The 20,885-nt window shown below is 46.3% G+C and overlaps 1 protein-coding gene across 1 annotated transcript in view; it reads right to left on the bottom strand.

Annotated features, from left to right (window-relative positions):
- SMYD1 (SET and MYND domain containing 1) overlaps positions 1-20,614 on the bottom strand; it is a 28,172-nt gene extending 7,558 nt beyond the window's left edge. The window contains exons 1-6 of the mRNA XM_065661699.1: positions 20,434-20,614; positions 9,448-9,626; positions 8,595-8,808; positions 6,718-6,848; positions 4,873-4,911; positions 1,921-2,113 (exon numbers count right to left, since the gene is read on the bottom strand). Of these exons, the coding sequence (XP_065517771.1) occupies positions 1,921-2,113; positions 4,873-4,911; positions 6,718-6,848; positions 8,595-8,808; positions 9,448-9,626; positions 20,434-20,553 (876 nt within the window). The 5' untranslated portion in view covers positions 20,554-20,614. The remainder of the gene's footprint in view (positions 1-1,920; positions 2,114-4,872; positions 4,912-6,717; positions 6,849-8,594; positions 8,809-9,447; positions 9,627-20,433) is intronic.
- Between the last annotated feature and the right edge of the window lie 271 nt (positions 20,615-20,885).

Genomic DNA, 20,885 nt, shown 5'->3' with positions numbered 1-20,885 from the left:
GGAAGTTGGGGCTGTTCAGCCTGGAGAAGAGAAGGCTGCGTGGGGACCTCAGAGCAGCCTTCCAGTACCTGAAGGGGGCCTATAGGGATGCTGGGGAGGGACTCTTCATCAGGGACTGTAGTGACAGGACAAGGGGTAACGGGTTAAAACTTAAAAAGGGGAAGTTTAGATTGGATATAAGGAGGAAATTCTTTCCTGTTAGGGTGGTGAGGCACTGGAATGGGTTGCCCAAGGAAGCTGTGAATGCTCCACCCCTGGCAGTGTTCAAGGCCAGGTTGGAGAAAGCCTTGGGTGCCATGGTTTAGTGTGAGGTGTCCCTGCCCATTGCAGAGGGATTGGAACTGGTTGATCTTAAGGTGGTTTCCAACTCAAACCATTCTGTGATTCTATAATCCCTGTTATCAACATAAGTGCAGGTTTTACATTAAAAAAGCCCACAAAAGTTGCCTTTGGCTCTAACCTAAAAGTCCATCACTGGGCAGAATGCTAAAATATTAGAAATCAGGTGTAAAGCTGAGAAAAATGCTGAGTTAGATTTTGGGCTGGTTTTTTAGGATCTAAAGAGGAATCAAAGCTTTGAACAGCAGGAGGGAAAATGTGTTGCAGGTGATTCATGGTGTCAGCGCTAATCAGCACTTCTGAAGCTGTATGGTTCGTAACGCATGTACCATCACAGGAAGGTGGGAACCCTCAGCTTCCAGTCCCTCCTTGCAAAAGCCTATCACAGGTACAGGCACCATCACTTGACATTTGTGCATGGTTGCTGTGGGCAGACTGTGAAGAATTGACATGTTTGACTGTTCATTTTTAAGTAAGTTGTGTTTTCCTTGAAGGTCTCACAAGCCATGGAGTAGGAGGCTGTATGGCTGTGCCTTGCTGGTGGCAGTGGGATGTGTTGCTTGGCCACCAGCTCCAGTTTATGAGCATCCTGGTAGCTCTAAGAGTTTCTTTCTGGCTCCTCTTGGAACCATCCTTGGCCCAAGGATGTAATTGCTGGTATTTTTTTGTCCACTGTGGCAGTGTTACCGTAGGGGCTTTCTATTCCTGGAAGCTTTATGAGGTGTATAAGGGCAGGCAAAGCAAGGCAGGGTAATTTAGTTTATTATCAAGTCTTTGATCTGCATGACTGAGGAGTCACAGAATGAATCAGAGAGTACTGCTTAGGGGCTGCTGTGGGGCAGGATCAAACAGCAAAGGTGGGATGAGGAGCCATCACCTCACGCCAACACTGCCAGCAGGAGAGGAGTGCAAAAGCCTTAGCCTCCAGCTCAACAGTTACCAGAAAGCCAAGCTCAGTCCCATGTGCTTTCTTTCATGTAGAAGTCAGTCAGGATGGATATAGAATCATAGACTAGAATCATAGAATGGTTTGGGTTGGAAAGGGCCTTAAGATCATCCAGTTCCAACCCTCCTGCCATGCGCAGGGACACCTCACACTAAACCATCTCACCCAAGGCTCTGTCCAACCTGGCCTTGAACACTGCCAGGGATGGAGCATTTACAGCTTCCTTGGGCAACCCATTCCAGTGCCTCACCACCCTCACAGTAAAGAACTTCTCCCTTATGTGTAACCTGAACTTCCCCTGTTGAAGTTTTAATTCGTTACCCCTTGTCCTATCACTACAGTCCCTAATGAAGAGTCCCTCCCCAGAGGGCCCCTTCAGATACTGGAAGGCTGCTCTGAGGTCTCCATGCAGACTTCTCTTTTCCAGGCTTGGCCATGCATGGTGGGTTTGAACTGGTGTTGTGCTCAATGGAGGTTCATTTCCATTCTCACTTTTTACATTGGCACTAGTCAGGCTTCTACCACAATCTGATTCTGTTCCTATTGAGTGTGTCCCTGGGCTGCAGGACCACTGCCACAGAGACACGCAGAGATACAGCCACCTCTGGGTTTGGACACAGCAAGACAACACATACCTTGCTTTCTCCCTGCTTCACCGCCAGCATCAGGTCATCCTTGATCTGCTTCTTGCAGTGCTCGCAGGTGCAGTCAAAGTAATACTGCTTCTTGAGCTGCTTCCGCCGCTCCTCACTCACGTTGAGGAAATCCACATAGGAAACAGACAGCTCATCCCCTGGAGAAATCTTGCTCAGTGCCCGCAGCTCGATCCTGAGTGCAAAGGAGATGAGATGTGCACTGGGAGAAGCAACAGAAGCAAAGGTGCAGCCATAGAGCTGACAGGGACAAATCCTGCCCCAGCCTTGCAAAGCTCTTGCCCTTAGGTGTGCTTTAGCTCTTCAAGGAGGCAATGCAGAGATGGACAGCAGTTTGGTTAACTGAATTCAGAGGAAAAACATGGTCGCACCAGTTTCTCCTGCCCCTCTGCAAGTCCCTGGCAGGGATATGTAAGGATCTGAGCTATAAAGAGATTATGGTTCATTACTAGGCTGAACATAGACATAAACTGCAGCAGATGAGCAGAAGAAATCCTTAGGATCAGGAATACCCAACAAGCCTTGTAAAATGCTGAGTTTGGACTCGAGGTCTTTTTTTAAGTACAGCTTTACACATTCCTGGCCAGTCTCCCAGATCCCAGGCTGTGCTGCCCTCGGGATCGTTTTCACTCCCAAAAGTTAAGACAAATTCCCTCTAGGTGCTGCGTAAGAGACGCCCTCACCCTGTTCATGCTTCTCTACACGAAAGCTTATAAGCGATTCCCTGGAAATTGTCTATTTTTTAATAGCTCATTTGATCTGATGCTACTATAAACCACAACTCAATTGCCAGTCTGTGTTACTAAGCCAAAACCCATGCCAAGCCCTTGACAAGCTTTTGGAAGGACAGACCTTTACACCTAAGTTTCTCTCATGTCATTCCCTGCAAAGGTCTTAAAAAATGTGGATACTTGCTGTTCCACTCCCAGTTACTCTGAGCCATCTCTCAGCAATTTGGCCATAATGGAAAAAAACTCCATCAAATACAACTGTGAGGTGTTACTTCTGTATCCATCTACTCCCCCATCTACTAGTGACTCTACCCATGGTTAGAAATAATTCACTGCACTTGAGACCGGTGATTTCGGACTCTCTGTTCAGACCCATTAGTTGGTTACACAGAGTTTTGCAGGTAGGAATACTTACAGGTTATCAAAATGAAGGCAGTCCCATGGTCTGATCTCCCACCCTACCTCGTGGTCCATCAGTCCTGGGACTCCCTCACCGTGGGCAGCATGACTTGAGCTCAGCAGCGTGTTTGGTGTACATGCCTGCTATGAGATGTACCTGGGGGGGACCTGCTGTCTTCCACTCGAACATGAGGTGCTTTAGATGGGACCCAGTGAAGGTCTCACCAAAGGCATAAGTGGCATAGGACTCAAAGGTCTCACCACGTGCATTAAACATAAGTCTCTTTTAGAAGGACACGACTTTTTCTGTGTGATCATATTTCTGCATAGGAATTGGTAATTCTCTTGTTGTTCCCTTTTCATTCCCTTGCGATTCCTATTACAAACTCTTAGCTCCAAGGGCTTAACTCTGAGCATTTCAGCTGTGCTAAAGCTGCTGTGAAAACTACTCTCTGAGGCTGGTCTTACCCTTCTGTGGGTGTTAGGTCATACCAACAGCATATTTCATACAAAACTTATCACTAAACATGTCATCGTCGTGAAGGAGAGCTCTTAGTTATGTCACAACCACAGGAAAACGACAGCTGGAGAAAGAAGCAACCTGCTACTCAAGGATAAAGTGCATGGAAAAGAGCAATTCCCATCAGAAAGGTTGATACATACACACATTCCTGTTCACACTCGACGGGATCCTCGTTAAAGTGAGTCATGCAACCAGAGAAGCAGAATCAAGCCTCTGACTTTTATGATGCCCCTGATAGCCTAAGCACTGTAGGTATATTTTAAGCAGCCACCTCTTGTGTGGAGGAGATTGACAGCGTTTGGGATAAGCCTGGAAACACATGGCATATTTTAAATGCTATAGTTAAAGAGACACTGTCAGCCAAGGGCACCCCACCACGCTCATGCTGTGCTTTCCCCAGTGCCTGCCCCAAGCACTAAGGACCTTTGGAGACACACACAGACGCAGTGTACCTGATTGATAGCTCAAAACTCAAATTGCCCCAAAATAGCAGCTCTAAACTGAAACTCATCTGTCCCTTTTTATCCTACCTAGAGTGCACCAAGAAAGTGTCAGTGGTGAAAAAGAGCACTTCAAAAGTATTTCATGTCTTATTTGAGGAAAGACACATTTGCTTGAAATGAATGTTTAAAGGCAACAGTGTCCCTTTAACAGGGCTAACTAAAATATACCATGTGCAGTGAGCTAAGCAGAGAACTTTTCTTTCTTTGCACATAGTTTTGTGATTTCTTTAGTTTGGATCAGGCAATAGTGGCATCATTAAAAGGTGAAACATTAATCAGGTATTACGATAAAAGAGGATTGAGACCTACATCTCACAGTACTGCTACTGTAGGCAACGGATTGAACAGGCACTGCTTGTCGCAGAAGAAACGTGGACTATTTAGTATGTCAGTAATGCAACCATTTCTCATCTCCTAACACGCAAAGGGTTTATTTTGGGCTGTACAAGATTAGCGAGACCTTGTTCTGACTTTCACGCACTTGCCGTAGTCAGGGGAGGAGAAATGACAAGTGGAGAGGGGAAATACTGACAGGGAGGAAGCCAAGGGAGAAGGGTGGGAAGGCAGAGGGGGAATTCACCATAGGGGAGACAGTCACAGGATTACCACTATGGTTTTAAGGTATACAAAATGCAGAGTTAAGTGAGGTTTGGGTTTAGTGGGGCTTTACACAGGGGAGAAGTGAACCCCCTCAGGCTTTTTGCAGCTTTTCCATTAAACACAGGACATGAGGGGTACAGGGCAAGGGGGGAGGATGATGCTTTCGAGACCGACCCACCTCATCTGTGTGTGGAACATTGATCTTACAGCCTCATGACTGAAAGACAAAACAGACATCTGCAATTTACACAGGTGCAAGTACATAGAAAATATGGGTACACGGTGTAGGGCATCAGGACAGCATCCTGACAGGAGACAAGGGGTTCCCTGTGCCTGGCTCATGCTTCATTGAATGAGATCTTCACTTCTGCTATGCAGCAGCCATCACTGAATTGCCCATCATTGGGCCATGGAGAATTGTCCGACACTCTGATTTTAGGAGGGGTCTTGACCAGGGGTTGTGCAAACCCCGCTTCTGAGGTTTACAGGCACAAGGGGAGTAGTTCTGCACAGAAATATCTCCACTGACATCAGTACTGCTCTCTAAAACACAGCTTGAAATGGAAATCAGACTGGGATAGCAAGGACTATGCTCTACGTGATGAGTTTAGTGGGTCCTCAAGTCTGGTGTTTTGCCTTGATAGACACAACAGGGGCTTATCATCAGGCTTGCACAGGAAGGCAAGAAACCTTCATAATTCACTTTGCCAATAACCAGATGGTCAAGTTTAAAGTCAGTAACAAGATACATGTGGGAGCTTCGACAAGCTGCCAGGCGAACAAAATGCCATTCCTCTACTTACCACCCAGAAATTCAGACTTATCACTGCTAGTTCCTCCTCCACTTCCCAGGCTGGCTGGAGAGGCTCTTCATCATCCCGCTAAGGATCTGATCCAGAGCAATTGGCTATCAGAGCACAGACTCCAAGCTGACTTTGGATCAGACCCTGTTTCCCAACATATGTCATCCTAATGCAGCTTTGTTTTCGCTTTGCTCGTTTATCAGCCGCTTGATAAACGCTTGTGTAGTTTTATCAGGTAAAACCAGCAGCAATACCTCGAGTGCACAAGCAACGTGTTAGTTCAAGAAGGGGAGACTGAGGGGTGAACTTATAGCACTAAAGGTTGGTGAGCATGGGTATTTGTACAACCTTAGTGGAAAAACTGGGTGAAATACTGCATCTGTGCAGCTTTTGGCAAGCAGATCCCTAACAGTTAACATCTTGCATGTGATGCAACTTGATGGATCAGCAGCAGTTTGTACCTGGAGGCTGGGAAGGGCCAGAGCATCCATCCTATGGGCTGCCCCAAACTCTGAGAGCAACGGCCTCCACTCCCAGCTTTGTTGAAGCATTCCTGCATTTCCCACTTAATCTCTTTCCATCTCATATATCCCACAGAAGTTTTCTTACAGCACTTGGGTGGGAATGGAGAATGCCTTGCAGCTTCAGGCATCCTGCACTCTTAAGTGACTTGGTTTGAGGATAACAGTCACAATTGTCATTAAGATCCCATTGCTAAAGAGTTAATCAGTGATTAATAAAGATGGAACACTCACAAAGATGAGGGTTGTGCTAGGAATGGTTATAAACATATCAGCAGATAGTGATACAAAGCTGATTGCAAGCTTTGGTTATGAAAAACTCTTGGACTGTGGACCTGATACAATCTTGAAGAATTTATTAACCATAACTGTTCCTTAAATAAAGCCATAACATAAGGGATGATATAGGCAGCTTCTTGGGACTTTATCTGCCTATCTTAAGTCTGGTTTCAAACCTCACAGAAATCAGGGAAAAATCCAGTTCACTGGATTTGGGGTCAAATCTTGTGTATTTGTTTAGTGCATTGGACAATAGTGAGAGAGAAAACAGTTCTTCTTTAAAAAGAAAATCCTGATATGTCTCTTTCTGAGCTACAGAAGGGAACAAGAATGGGATCTGACACTGCGGAGTTAGCCAAGTCTGCTGTGTTGCTTGTTAGGATGCATCCCCACTGTGCCTGAGGAAAGAAATCCACTCACTTGCCGTTGTTGAAGATGACAGTGCAGTTGGGCCAGCAGTCATGGTTCACCTGGCAGAGGTTGGGGAAGATTCCCACACCAACAGCCTGCAGTCCTCTTTGGTCACTGAGGGTGAAGCCGTTGCAGCTGATCTAGTCCCAGAACATAGGAAGGAAGAAGCGTTAAAGGAGGAAAAGCTGAACTCAGCTACATTAAGGATTTCTCAATTTCCACTGATGTTTTAGAAGAAGTATATCTCCAGCATCCTATCTCCAAACTTTAAGGAGGAGGGAGTGCCTACAAGATCATTGCAGAAAGTAGTTGTGGGAACAACATCTTTAGTTGGGATAAAGCATCAGAATAGAAGCAATTCTATTCTTCTTCTATAGACTCATTCAGATGGACCAACCCAGAGCAGAGCTGAGTAAATGTTACAGAGTATTTGTTGTTAATGTTCATTTGGGATGGCTAATATAACTTTGTGCTGACCATGCGTTGGTTGCCTTAGATTCACTTCCTACAAATAATGCAGAGAAAGGTCACAGGAAAAGGAATTAAAGGCCATTCAAGCAGAGGCCTGGCAGAAAGCAAAGTTCATGCTTATTGAAACAGGTATCAGTCAGAAATTAACCTTAAGAGCTACGTTCAACCTGGTCATGTTTGCTGGGTGGCCCACAGAGCTTATAAAAAACAACCACTACTGTTTGAGTCCCAAATCATTTTCAGAATGACTACTTTTGCTTGACATTTATGCCACAGATGAATTATTATGCTTTTCTATAGGGTTCATTATCACCAGATATGAATGGAACAGTTTTTAGTCATGGACACTACAAATGAACTGTTTGCAAAGGCAAAATGTGATAGGATTTAATAGGGTATAATTTAAGCAAATAATTAACTTGGCTGCTAATTATTTTACTCTGTTAATAGTTTTATTTCCTTGCTTAACTGATTCTGTACTTCATCTGTACTTCCTTAGTTATGCACAGGCAAGCTGTGCTGGTCACTAGCAGATAGATCTCCCTGCGCCCAATGGACTACAGGGAGGTCTTTTCTTTGCAGGGTGGGTACCAAACGATGCTGTGTCCCCTCCCCATGTGAAGACAACTTCTCCACCACACCAGCCACCAGCAGAGGTGCCAACAAAGCATGTGTCTTGTCTCAGTTCGCCCTGGTCCTTTTGGCAACATGCTAGCTGAGGGGTTAGTGCAGCCCAGTGTACACTGACTTATATCAGGGCTGGGACAGAGCAGCTCAGCCTGAACTGGCTTTTGGTAATTTCCCTCTTGGCTACACTGAGGATAGAAGTTTGCAGTTAAGAAGTTAGTAATGGGTATTATTAAATATATTTAGTACATTTTACCTATTTCTATTATATATCTAAAACATGCATTTACAATATGCATGTAAAAAACAAATGCACACAATGTACAATAGACATCAATGTTTATACTAAAACAGATCTGCTATATTAAAATATATTGCAAGTATATTTAATAAAATATATTTAAATATACATTTATATGTATTTGATGCAGGTGCACAGATATATATAAATATGTAACTGCCAGGTACACAGGGATGCCCAGTGCGACCTGTGATGACAGTGTAGCACCTACAGTTGAGCAAGCCACATGCCAGCATGTTTAGACAGATCAAGTGTTTCAGACCTTGCCCCTGCTGTGCTTCATTTGCCCAGTGTCAGTGCAGAAGTGATGCAGATGGGGAATGGGCAGTATTCAAACCACGTGCGGCAAATGCTGGTCTCAGTTACCTCAATAGCTATGGCCTCTTAAGGGCAACAGAGGGATGAGCTCAGACATCCTCAACTCAGGCTTTCTCTGCATCAAAAGCAGCCCCCCATTTGCTCTCCTCCTCCCTCCCCTCCAACATACCACTCCAAATACATGGGAGATGTACTGCATGCCGAACTGCTGGCTCTGGGGTGGCCAAAACTCGAGGAAGCTCTGCACATCAGCATGGAGCTCCTTCTTCTCCTCCTCTCCAAAGTTGTCCACGTGGTTCTGCAGGTCATCAATGGAGACCAGGCAGCCCTCTGACAGCCCGCTGCCTTCCCTCTCTATCTTCCACATGATGCGGGCAGCCAGCCTGGCCAGAAGAGAGACCCACGTGTTAGCACCACCACCACCCACTGCAAGGAGATGGTCCAAAGGGCCACTGAAACCCACTTCATGGGTGGGAAATTGCATGCAGGAAGACCAAGACAGGCTCAGCATCAGATGCCTGATGGCTGGGAACCATCCACAGGCTTTTGAAGGAAAGGGAGGTGCAGGGGTTTGCCCCAGCATCTATGTTCTCAACTGCAGAACGTAGGTTCCAGCCCTCCACAACGGCTCTCATTTCCTTGGGGATTCCTCTCATTTTCTTATGACAGAGCTAAATTGATCTATCCTATAGACAAACGAGTGGGGAAGATCCCGTCTCCTCTTCCACTTTCCCACATACTCCCCACTTTTCCGCACCTCCTAAACCACCCCAGGCAGGTTTGCCTCCCCACATTCAACTGCAGTAGTTTTTGGGGTCCATCACCAAAACCAAGAAAGCAGAAGCACAACCCTCTCACACCCCAGATGCTCCTCCAGGTCTGCATCCCCTCAGCTCAGGGATGCTCCTGTCCTTTCCCAAGCCGTCTCCCACTCATCCTCTAACCCTGGCCACCCAGCTCTTCCTTGCCATCCTGTCCTGTCCCACTGTCCCCAGGTTCAGTCGCTGGGGTCCAGCTCTCACCTGATGTTCTCAGTAGGTGCCTTGCCATGCTTCTTGATGGCAGAGCACTCATTTTTGTGGTTGAGCCAAGCCGCTCTCTGGCAGGTCCGGTCGCAGTAGTGGGCAAACTTGCACTGCCCACAGCGATGGAGCCTCTCCTGCCTCTTGAAGCAGGTATGGCAGACGACATGTGTCAGGCTGGAAGGACAAAAGGACCCATTAACTCGTAGCTCATTGAAGGCCCAGCTCCACACAGCAGGTGCCCTGCCAGCTTTTCATCCCTGCTCTGCCCACAGCCACTAAGGAGGAAGAAACATCCCACCAGGTTATAGAATCATAGAATCATGGAATGGTTTGGGTTGGAAACCACCTTAAGATCATCCAGTTGCAGTGCCCTGCCATGGGCAGGGACACCTCACACTAGACCATGTCACCCAAGGCTCTGTCCAGCCTGGCCTTGAACACTGCCAGGGATGGAGCATTTACCACTTCTCTGGGCAACCTGTGCCAGTGCCTCACCACCCTCACAGTAAAGAACTTCTTCCTTGTGTTTAACCTGAACTTCCCCTGTTTAAGTTTGAACCCATCACCCCTTATCCTACCACTACAGTCCCTAATGAAAGGTCCTGCCCCAGCATCCTTTTAGGCCCCCTTCAGATACTGGAAGGCTGCTATGAGGTTAATCCTTACGCACTTGCCCAGTGCTGTTGCTCTTCTGTCTGGCTCTGTCAAAGAGACAAGTATATTGTTTAAAGGAGGACAGCAATAAAGCATTCTCCAGCTCTCAGCCCTCATCTGCAGCGCATCTGCTCCTCCCCAGCACTGTTAATAGGATTCTTAGTCTGTTCTCATTTGTTCCATGCTGAAGCACCAACCAGCCCTTTGCAGAGCAGAAAGCAGATGCCTTGTGAGTCTGTGGCTTAGGCGAGCACAAGGAGGAATGTGAAGGCAAAGAGCCAGCCTGAGAGCTTCACCTGCCTGCAAAGCCTCTGGATTTGGCTCAAGTGAGCACCCCACAAGTATTAAGGCTTTCCTGAGCCCCACAGGGACCAGGTCACAAAACGGAGCTATGGACACCACCGTGCCCAAGAGACTTGGGAAAACACTGGGTGAGAAGAACCAAGCAAGAACATGGCTCTGAGCCATCCTAACTGCCCTCCTGAGCTTTCCTTAGGCACAAGCACGTAAAGATAAAAATATACATCAGAAATGCCCTGCTAATGAGCAGACCAGAGGTCTATCACAGTGAAGAAGACTGATGGACCAAAGTGACTGCATAGGGAAACCCTGGTTTTGTGCTGCTTGAAATCAAGACGTTTCCATGGATTAAAAAGCAGCTTTGCTTTTTGCTTGTCACTTCTTTGTGCCATTGGGCCAGAGGTATAGCTGTTCTGGAGATATTCACTTGGCAGTTGTGGCTTTGTGTTGGAAGTTACAAAAGGAAGGCAAAAGAACACCCTCCTTCAAGGTAGATCTTCTCACCATAGAGTGTTCTGTGCCTTCTCCTCCTTCCTTCAACTGTGGCACATCTCCTGCTGTCCACCATCAGGAGACGTCAGCACAGAGCCCCAGGCTGGGTGGGTTTGGGGCTCTCCTGGTCCCAGTGACTCCAGACATGCTCAATGTGGTTCAGTGAAGTTCTGAAGGACCAGGGCAGGATTCCACCTGCTCAGCAGATCGCTAGAGATGAGTGCCAAGGGACAAGTGGTTTTCAGCTGCTCAGGGGTGGACAAGAAACACCAACAGCTGAAGACAGAGGAAAGATGAACTCTAAAGAGCTGGCAGGAGCACTGGCTGGGATAGGACATGGAGTGGGCTGGCTGTAATGTCCAGTTTAGGCAGCAGCACTTGCATTTATGACCACCAAAAGATTGTATAACCAAATCCAGGGGATCTTTCATTCACAAGGCTGATATGTTGCTGAGCTGAGAACATCAATGACATAGGGCTGATCAGTGATGCAGAATATGCCACCAATGGGGATGTTAAACACTAAATGTAATGAGCACAGCGCCTGATGTGAGGATCCGCTCTGCTCTCAGGGCATGAAGTCCTCCCTAAAGCTGGCATCATCTTTAGCCATGTGCTCTTTAATTTACCTAAAGCCTTCCTGCAGATGGGCTGGTGATGCAGATTTCTGCTCCAAATCCAGAAGCCTGACGTGTGTTTCCCTGGTGCCAGCAGTAAGTGCTGCTCATTGGCTATTCCTGCTCCTGGCTCTGTGGTTCAGCTGTGAGTTAGGTCATGGGATAACTTGGAAACACCTTTCAAAAGGAGAAGGCCTCTTCTTTGCAGGATTCCAAACCGGGTTTCCAAGCAGCATCCCAGAGTTGTATGCATGTAACTATAAGACCAAGGCCAGGGTAGGAATGCAGCAGAGGATGCTGATGAAGAAGTCCAACCTCATGTCCTCCCTCTGAGAGTACCCAGGGTCCCAGACCAAAGGGAAACCTCCCCCGTGTGCCCCTGCTCTTTGCTTCTAGGACTTAATTCACTGGGAAGGAGGGGGAGACACTCTGGGCTCCTGCCCAAACAACTTTGAGACTTTCCCCTTGCTGCTGGAAGAGGCTTTTCACTGCCTGATTTGGTGTCCTAAGCTATCTGCTTCTCCAGGCAACTGCCCACTTTATCTCTGCCTCCAGCCAGGACCAAGAGTACAGGAAAGCTAGAATTGCCATCACTTAGATGCTTCTGGTCCCAGGAGAAAGGCTGTCCTCATTGCAAACATCTCGCTGACCACAGAGGCTTCATTACCAAACGAATTGCCCTATAATGTGGACATTATTATTGCTCACGGCCCCTAGTAGGGAAACTGAGGCACAAGGATCACAGGAGGAGGATGTGCCACAGGTGGGAATCAGCCCCACAGCCCCAAGACTGCCTCTCCACTATACAGATATATACATACAAACATATGCATGCATATTTATATCTATTTATCACAGTACAATGAAAATGCAATGTCATTCCCCTGGCAGTACTGTGTGAGCTCCTGACACAACCCACCCTGCACCTTGGCTCCTGCAGGATGAAGAGGACCATTGATTTAAAGCAGGACAACCTGCAGCAGACAAAACCATGTGCAAACATGAGGTTTGGAAAATGACAGTGAGCAATGCCAAAGGGAGCCCAACACGAGGCAAGCACATGGGATGGGGCAGGGGGGAGTATGTCTCTGGGAAGGGGGATGCATCCAGCTCCATTGTGTCGAATGCAAGACCTGGGAGCTGGTGAGAAATGTGTGGCTGTGCTCTGTCAGCTGTCAAGTCAGGGGGGCAGAGAGATGCAAGAGAAATTGCACTCCTTGTAAGGCAAAGGAGAGGCAGAGAGCTGATAAAACCTGTGTGGTTCTGTCGTGCCGGGAAGCACAAGGATACATCCCACACAGGGAATGAGGTTCCTTCCTGCTGCCTGCATGTTTCGAGGCAGTCAGAAAGCAAAGAGGCAGCTAAAGAAGTTTCCTTATAGAAAGGAATGGCAGCTTGGAGGGGAACACAGTGCAGCAAACCCAGGTTCTCAAATGGGGGCTTGTCTCCCCCCTGCTCGCTCTCTAAGAACAGAAAGATACTGGAATGCTGGCTTTGCATTTTGCTGTCTATCACATAGGGTGTCCAGAGCTTCCAAAGCAAACCCACCCGGTGGAACTCACTGCCTGGAAAGGCCTCATTTCTGAAGAGATGCAGAAATGCACAGAAAAAGTTAGCCAAGAATTTGCAGGAAAGGAAAGGAACAGCCCATTTGGCACTGAAACTGCAGCCACAATTACTCATAGGTAATCTGCCTGGCAGGTATAAGAAATAGAGCATCTCTCACTAAACCCTCTTGGGATCCTCATTGCTTAGGAATGGTTTAAAAGACGACTGGATGTATTGATAATGTGCATTACCAGGATTCCAGAGGCCTGTACTCAACTCTTGGCACAGTAAAACATCAGGAGTCAGAGGTATTTGAGATCTATAGCACTGCCTGACCCTGCAAGCACCTAAACCCCCCACAGTGCCCTTAGGCAAACTGCTTCTGTCTCAGAGGAGCTCAGAGATGGACACCCCAATAGGGGATGTCAAAGTGGGGCTCTCCCTTGACCCCAGGTCTGGACTTTACACCAGGCTCTGATACCACCTGTCCTAGAGGTTGACAACACCAAAGACACCAAAGGCTTGCAGTGGTCCACAGCCTCCCCTCTCACCTCTCTGCAATGGTTAAGGTGCCCCAAGGACAGGAGGAGCAGCCTAAGGTTAAACCTAAGTCTATAAAACCTTCTCTGCTTGGCCTAGAAAGTGTTTTACACAACCTGAAATGGCTCCAGGTAGTGCAGACTTCCTCTCCCTGTAGACAGAGCAGCCCATGCCCATATGGTCAGGGTGCTGCATGGCCAGGCAGCACTGAAAGTTTCTGGAGAGAAACTTGGGTAGGTACCTTGTGGTGTGGCACCTACCCAGGAGCTTTGGAGGTTTGAACCCTCATGGATTCAGCACTCAGCCTCACTTGCTTTAACACAGGGACAAAACAACAGCTTTCTGCTGTGTCTGTGTACACCATGGCCTCCAGGGTGATCTCTGCTGTCTTCCACACGTAGTGAGAACTACTTTTTTCCACCCTGCCCAAAAGCAGCATCTTCATTAGCACTGGGATGTCTCCAGCCCATCAAAGCCCTGCTTTGATCAGGGATTTAAGGTTGACCTGGAGGGTAGGAACCACTGACTGACTCACTACATGACTTTCTGGGGAGCCTCAGGTTTCCTTAGTCTCTCATCCAAGCACCAACCAAGTTGAACTCCCAGGGGCTCATGAGCTCAGACATTACATAGATGAGACGCACAACTACTGCTAATCCTGGATGTAGCTACAGTCACAAAAGCAACAATTCAATGTGCCAGCCAATAAATACAAGACGTGACAGAGCGCTTTCAACTAAACCATGGCTCTCAGGGAAAGCAGAAGAAACAAATAGCTCTTGTGGCTGCTTGGATTGGATTCAGATGGATTAAGATCTGTTGGACCTGCCAGGACAGAGGGCTGAGCACTGCCACAGGAAATATATTACCCTCATCTCTGAGACATGCACAACCCAAAGATCTGCCAATCATTTGACATCCAGCACATCTCATTCACTGGTCTGGAAAAGCCAGGTGAGATGGCTCATAGGGGAAAGAAACAGAGGATTTCACTGAATAGCTAATGGACATGGTGAGAAGCTCACAAACTATTTAATGTGAGTTTATTCTATTCTGTACATCATAGATAATACATACAGGTGACCTAACTTACACCTAAGTCCACCCACTTCATATTTACTGTTGGCTGGCATCTCTCTCCTCAATGTCCTACAAAGGACAGCATAAGAGTAGCATAAGTTGTAGGCAAAGTCCACCTGGCTTTCAAAGCAGAGACTGCAACACATCCTAAAACACAACAGCCCAAGGAAAGTCACCATCTATTTCAGCACTGAAAGGAAAACGGAGGTATTCAGTAGCTGAGGATACCCACACTGTTGAATTATCAACACAAGAACAGTTTTCCTCCTTTAAAAAGGCAGCTGGATCTTAGTGCTTTCATCGTTAAATGTCGGGGATGACACATCCTGGTTTGTCTGATTGGAGTGGAGGATTTATTTTAGACTCTCTTATCTTTAGTCTTCCATTAAAAGACTTCTCAGCCTCCTTTTAGAGGTGGGGGGGGTGCTTTTCCTAAAAAAGCCGGGTTTCCTCCCAGGTTTTATTTAAGCTTTTATGAACAAATGGGATTAGAATTTAAAAGGTCAAACACTAGAAATATACAAACAATGTAAATATGAGCCTTGGGTGACATGGTCTAGAGTGAGGCACCCCTGTCCATGGCAGCGGGTTGGAACTGGATGATCTTAAGGTCCTTTCCAACCCAAACTATTCTGTGATTCTATGAACACATCAGTTCTCAGTTTTTACTGGTATCAACTCACAGAATGTTTCCATAATCTACTCAGAGTCATCCTGTAATGGAAAATTCTGCATTTCTTTACTTCTAGGTCATCCCAGCTCCACATTTCCCTTGGAAGATGTTTTGGGCCTGATTCGTGCATCAGAAAGGAGCACAATTATTGCATGATCTCGTGTTGTTAGCAATGTGCAGATCACTCATCAAGCAGATCTTCAGGTGATCTTGGCTTTCGACCACATGACACTGTTTGCCTTGACTACTGTCTCTCAGACCGCACTGGTTAAAGAGCAGACCTGCTCTTGATGAAGGCTCTCAGAGATCTATCAGGCATCCCCATGCCCACAGGAAATGTAAACTCTTACAGCTTGAGAGCCAACTGACATGCCAGAGGAGAAGGTCACATACTGTACATTGAACCCAGGCAGTAGAAATGCCATCGTCCCAAAGGTGAAGAAAGGAAACCTTCAGAGAGAAAGTGAGGAGGGAAGGAAGGATTAAACCCCCACATGTAAGCAGGGCACTAGAGAAAGCTTCAGTGAGAGATAACGTCAATGGGGAATGCACAAGGGCTTTGCAAACTGAAAAATGACCCCACCAAAGGCAAAGAATCCCTTGGGAAGATATATTTACAACCTTCTGCATCTATTTTAGGGCAAAGCGGGCCTGACACTGGTGTTTTCTCATTGCTATTTCAGCTTGATAACAGCAAGGCTGATTCAAACCCAGATCAGAGTGTGTGTCTGCACTTTATCCAAACAGCAAAATATCACACTGAATTCTACACCCTCTTTTAATCAGTATTCACAGTCTCTCTAAGCAGCCTGCTTTAGTTCAGGCAGAACAGGATTGATGTAGGAGTCAGGATCGGGTAACCATAGCGTTAAAGCAAAAGGTTGTAGAATCATAGAATAGTTTGGGTTGGAAGGGACCTTTAAAGGTCACCTAGTCCAACCCTCCTGCAATGAGCAGGGTTAGTTTGTGAGTCATACCCTGGCCTTAAAATCTAAGAAACTATGAGCTGGCAGATGCCTGTAGGAACTTTCTTTAGCTTAGCTTTGAGTTTTACGTACTTCTGGACTAAAGGTCTCTGGCACTGGGTGAGAGATCGCTGCTCAGATGACCATCACTGTGCTAAAGAGTACAAGCCCTCTCTTGCAGATTTAGACACCTTAATGTGTTCATCTGTACCCTCAGTGGTCTAAGCAGAGATACCATCATAGCACTCAGTGGGGTCTGGAAAGTCACTCAGCTCAAAGGTAGATGTCTGTCAGTGCACATTATAGAGCTCCGTCGATTCTAACAGGCTCTTAGGGCTGGATTCACTTGCCAGGACAGAGGAGCTTAGCGTTATTTTAGGCTCTGCACAGGGACATCTGGCCTGAGAGGAGGTCTGATTCTCATAAATCCTGGTTTGTACCTGTTAGCCCTAAGAGGATATCTCAGACACCCTGGGGCATCTCAAATGACATGAAACCCTACAGCAACTGAATCCTGCCTTAGCTCTACGCGAACACAGAAGATCTTAGTTTGGGTGTCTTCATTTGCAAGCTGAGTCTCAAAGCGTATTGCTGGACATCGCCCTGCAGGTTGGTGCAGTTAAATTGATGGATTGCTCAGAGTCTGATGGCATTTTATAGAGTTTTGTCAAACAAAACATTTACCCTTTTCCTAGCAAAAACCCCCTCTCAACAGCTCCTCAAACTCAGCCTCCTACTGAAAGCAGACTTTCATACAGTGCACTTGGGTGACAGCCTCAGGTCCAAATTACTGCAGCAGCTCCTCACATCATTATATACAGAAGGGTCATTGCATCATGTAAGCCCAAAGTGTAGTGTATCACTGCTCTCTGTTATGAGTAACATTGCATCAAGATGCATCGTTCAGGTTCCCTAGATCCCTGCACAGTCAGGGCAAAGAGGTTTGTTCTTCTGATAGTTTCTCAGAGCATGACAGGTAGGTTTCTGCTGCACAACAGCCACATGAAGGGGGTTCTCATTCACACACCTGCACTTAAACATCTATAGCAGATAATGCAAATATTTCATTTCATAATGATGAAATTATTCAATAGATATTCAATGTATATATATTTCATAATGATGAAATTACCAGCTCAAACAATGATCAGCTTTTATGGAGCTCCCTGTTTCTGAACAGTAACACTCCATCTCTTGACAGCCTTGTGCCTTGGCACAAATGCAAGCTGCTTTCCACTCTGCGGTAGGGCCAAACAAGAAGTAGTTAGTAGGAGTAGAGCTGCTCCTACTAACCTGAACTAGAGACCTTCACTTCACCTGCTGTGTTGCCACATCCCATGCAGTCATGCAGGAAGCACAGTGTGGACACCGCAGTATGACTGACATCCATATACATCACACAGCTTGATTTCAACAGCAAAATCAGGGGCAGAATTTGAGGGGCTCAGCATCCAGAACCACACTTCTAAATGACTGAGCTCTTCATAGGTCTGCAAAGCACAGACCAACTCTGCACTCTAATGATTCTGTGGTAGCCTTTATAGATAAAAGAAAGCTGAGCTCTGGAAAACCTGGTCATGTATTTGGTGGGGACCTGGGCCAAAAAGGTAAACCCACCAATCACTCATATATGAGCCCCCTTTCCATAATGAAGATCCTGAGTTCAATTAGAATGAGACACTCTGGATTTGAGTTTCAATGCAGGGTAAGACCCTTTTAATAGTGTAGACTCGACACTAATTTTAGGACCTATATATGTATGTTAGTGGGCAAGGAGAAACACATGCCCCTTCAATGGAATCTTCATCCATGCAGAGGCAACAGCATTTCTTTCAGGGCAAAACCAGGCACCATGGAGGCACCAGGCACCAGGAGGGATTCATTCTTGCAGGTCCTGCAAGGATCCAGGCTACTCTGACAGCAATCAAGTCAATGCGGTTTTATGCAACTGAATACCCTGGGACAACAGTAGAAGATACTTTCAAAACCAAAGCCCTGTGTGTGTATAAAAAGCATCAGGGCAGTTCTCACAAGAAAAATGTGTGTTTCCACTATATCCCTTGCTAAGCCCTAACCAACAAGCGTTTAGTTGGCACTGCCTGCTTCAGGCATTTTGGGAATTCATTTGCCCACTGATATATATGAAGTGCTTTGGTATGAAACGTGTCATGGGAGGGTAAGAGTCCGTTGTTGCTGCACAGCAGCACAAAGAAGAAGCAGTGAGATGAGAATGAATGAAGCCATTCCCACCCCCTCAAGTCACAGAGAAGGGATGTGCTACTTTGCCTCCTCACTGCTCAATGTCTGGACCTGCCCTCTGGGAGTTAAATGAGGCCAGCTGGGGGAGGGAGGGAAGCCCATTTCTCCCCATCCCAGGTTTTCTGTTGGAAACCTAAGCCTAAAACACAGTCTGCAGTGTAAGAGCTCTGAAATTGTAGCTCTTCACTATGGGCAGCTCTACTCTATGCGTGATGCTCACATTTCACACAGAAGAAAAAACAATTCCCAACCAGCAATCAAAAGTCAGAATGTTTTCAGTGGTTTAAAAGATAATGAGTACTTTTAATAAGGCATGTGGGAGAAATAATTGCCCTTATGCACTTGCAAAGTGAACGGCATCACAGTAAGATTCTAGCTAGTGACACAAGGACCTAAAAGGACACATCAAGGAGACACGGTTTTGTCACTAACTCCTGTAATTAAACTCAGGGTTAAGAGCTCAAGAATTTAACATTTTAAATTAAAATTACATTTTTAATGTGAACTTTTGCAGTGATGAATTAAAATCAACACTAAAAAGTGTCATTGCTGCTATTGTAAAGATTCATACACGCGTTCACCCACTGACAGTGAAAAAGTTAATGAAAGACACAAAGAAACTTATTTCCTGCTCTGCCCATTTAATCCTCAATTCTCTGCTATTGCCAGCTCACCCAGTAGCACAGAATCAGCTTCTGCTACAGGATGACCAGGATTAAAACAGCAGCACAAGCATTACTTGCGCTCTATATGTTGTTAGAGAAGCTGATTCCATCAGGGAAAGCTCAGCCAGGCAGAATCACTCCCTGCCTATTTAAAGTGCAGAATATTCACTAGTAACTGACAGTTTGGGGCAAAAATTCAGCCTCAGGACACACCATGACACCTTTGAAGAATGCTCATAAATATCCTAAGGCCAGAACGAAACATCCAGCTCCTCAGTTTAACAGTTTGGGGCAAATTGTTTCTCAGTGCATAATAAGGCTGAACAAATTCCATTCATTTCTGAGCTTTATTCTAGATTTATACCATGGGAGATTAAGAAAGAAATCAGTTTTCTGCGTCTTTTAGCTTTCAAGATATTTAAGTGAATCTTCCACTGCTTTTGAAAGGCAGAAGCATGGTACCTACCAGCTACACCAGCAGCACAGTTTGACCAGATGTTGTTCATCCTTGAAACAAGCAGTAAGAAATAATGCATTTGCACCAGAATTCAGTTTCTGGCTACACCAGTGTGAACACAAAACTTAAACCCAGTCTCGTGCAAGAGTGAAAGCAGAACCTGTCTGCAGTTAACTCAGCTAGCTATAAATATAACATCACTTCAACACACACAGTATCACTCTCAGATCCCCACTAGCTTCTAGTTTGAAGGGCAGTGGGCAATGAAGCTGTGTTGTACAGCTGGGAGGTGCTACAAGTGAGCAGAGCACAGTGTAACTTGATTTTGTCACGCATTATGCACTGGGGGCTTCAGCAAAGCCAGTTTGGGATTGCTGTAACTGAATTTCACTGCCTCCTGGCAGTTCACCAGAGCGGAACATGGGTCTGGTTTGGTGTGCCACTGAATACAAACCATTTTCAAACACATTTGGTAAAAGCTGAGGGCATTAAGCACCTTGAAGATCACATCCTGGAAACCAGACTGCACCATATTGAAAGTGAAAAAGCTGATCTGAGCCTTAGGAAGCACACTCACTGTGAGCTCTGAGTATGTGTTTACAGAAGTGCTTCTGATTCCCTTTGCACCTCCTCTGATGTTGTCCAGACCCTTCAAACTTTTACATGCCCGGCCAGATGAAATTCTGCATCAAGATTCCTTCTGGTCGTTGTTTTAAATGCTTTTTCTCTTACTATCAAACACCACGGCTGCATAGGCTGGTTCCGCAAAGATGACATCCCCGGGCAGGAATTCCTTCTGGGCTTTCAAACCCCTGCCTTTGCCTTCAGATGTGAACACTTCAACCGACTCCATTTCCCTTTGGTCATCCCAGGGACCCCAAGGCTTGGAAGTGGTATCTCGGAGCAAGCCAAATCTCCTGCTACTCCTGTCAACTTCAACGTGCTTCTAGACCATGCTTATAAAGGGCTGGGCTCCCCCACTCCTGGCCACACCGTTTCCCATAGGAGGACAACGGGGTGGGAGCAGGAGGGGCAGGAGGCGAAGATCCTCACGCAATATCACCAAACTACGTAGGGAATGCACAGGGCTGGGACTTGTGCTTCATTAGGAAACCCCCTCTGGAAAATGACGTTTGGAATTGTTTCTCCCAGCCACAAGCAGTTGTATATGTTACGACTCCGATT

This window comes from Lathamus discolor, chromosome 1 (assembly GCF_037157495.1).
Source record: "Lathamus discolor isolate bLatDis1 chromosome 1, bLatDis1.hap1, whole genome shotgun sequence".
Taxonomy (NCBI): Eukaryota; Metazoa; Chordata; class Aves; order Psittaciformes; family Psittacidae; genus Lathamus; species Lathamus discolor.
This window is presented reverse-complemented; position numbering and strand designations above follow the sequence as displayed.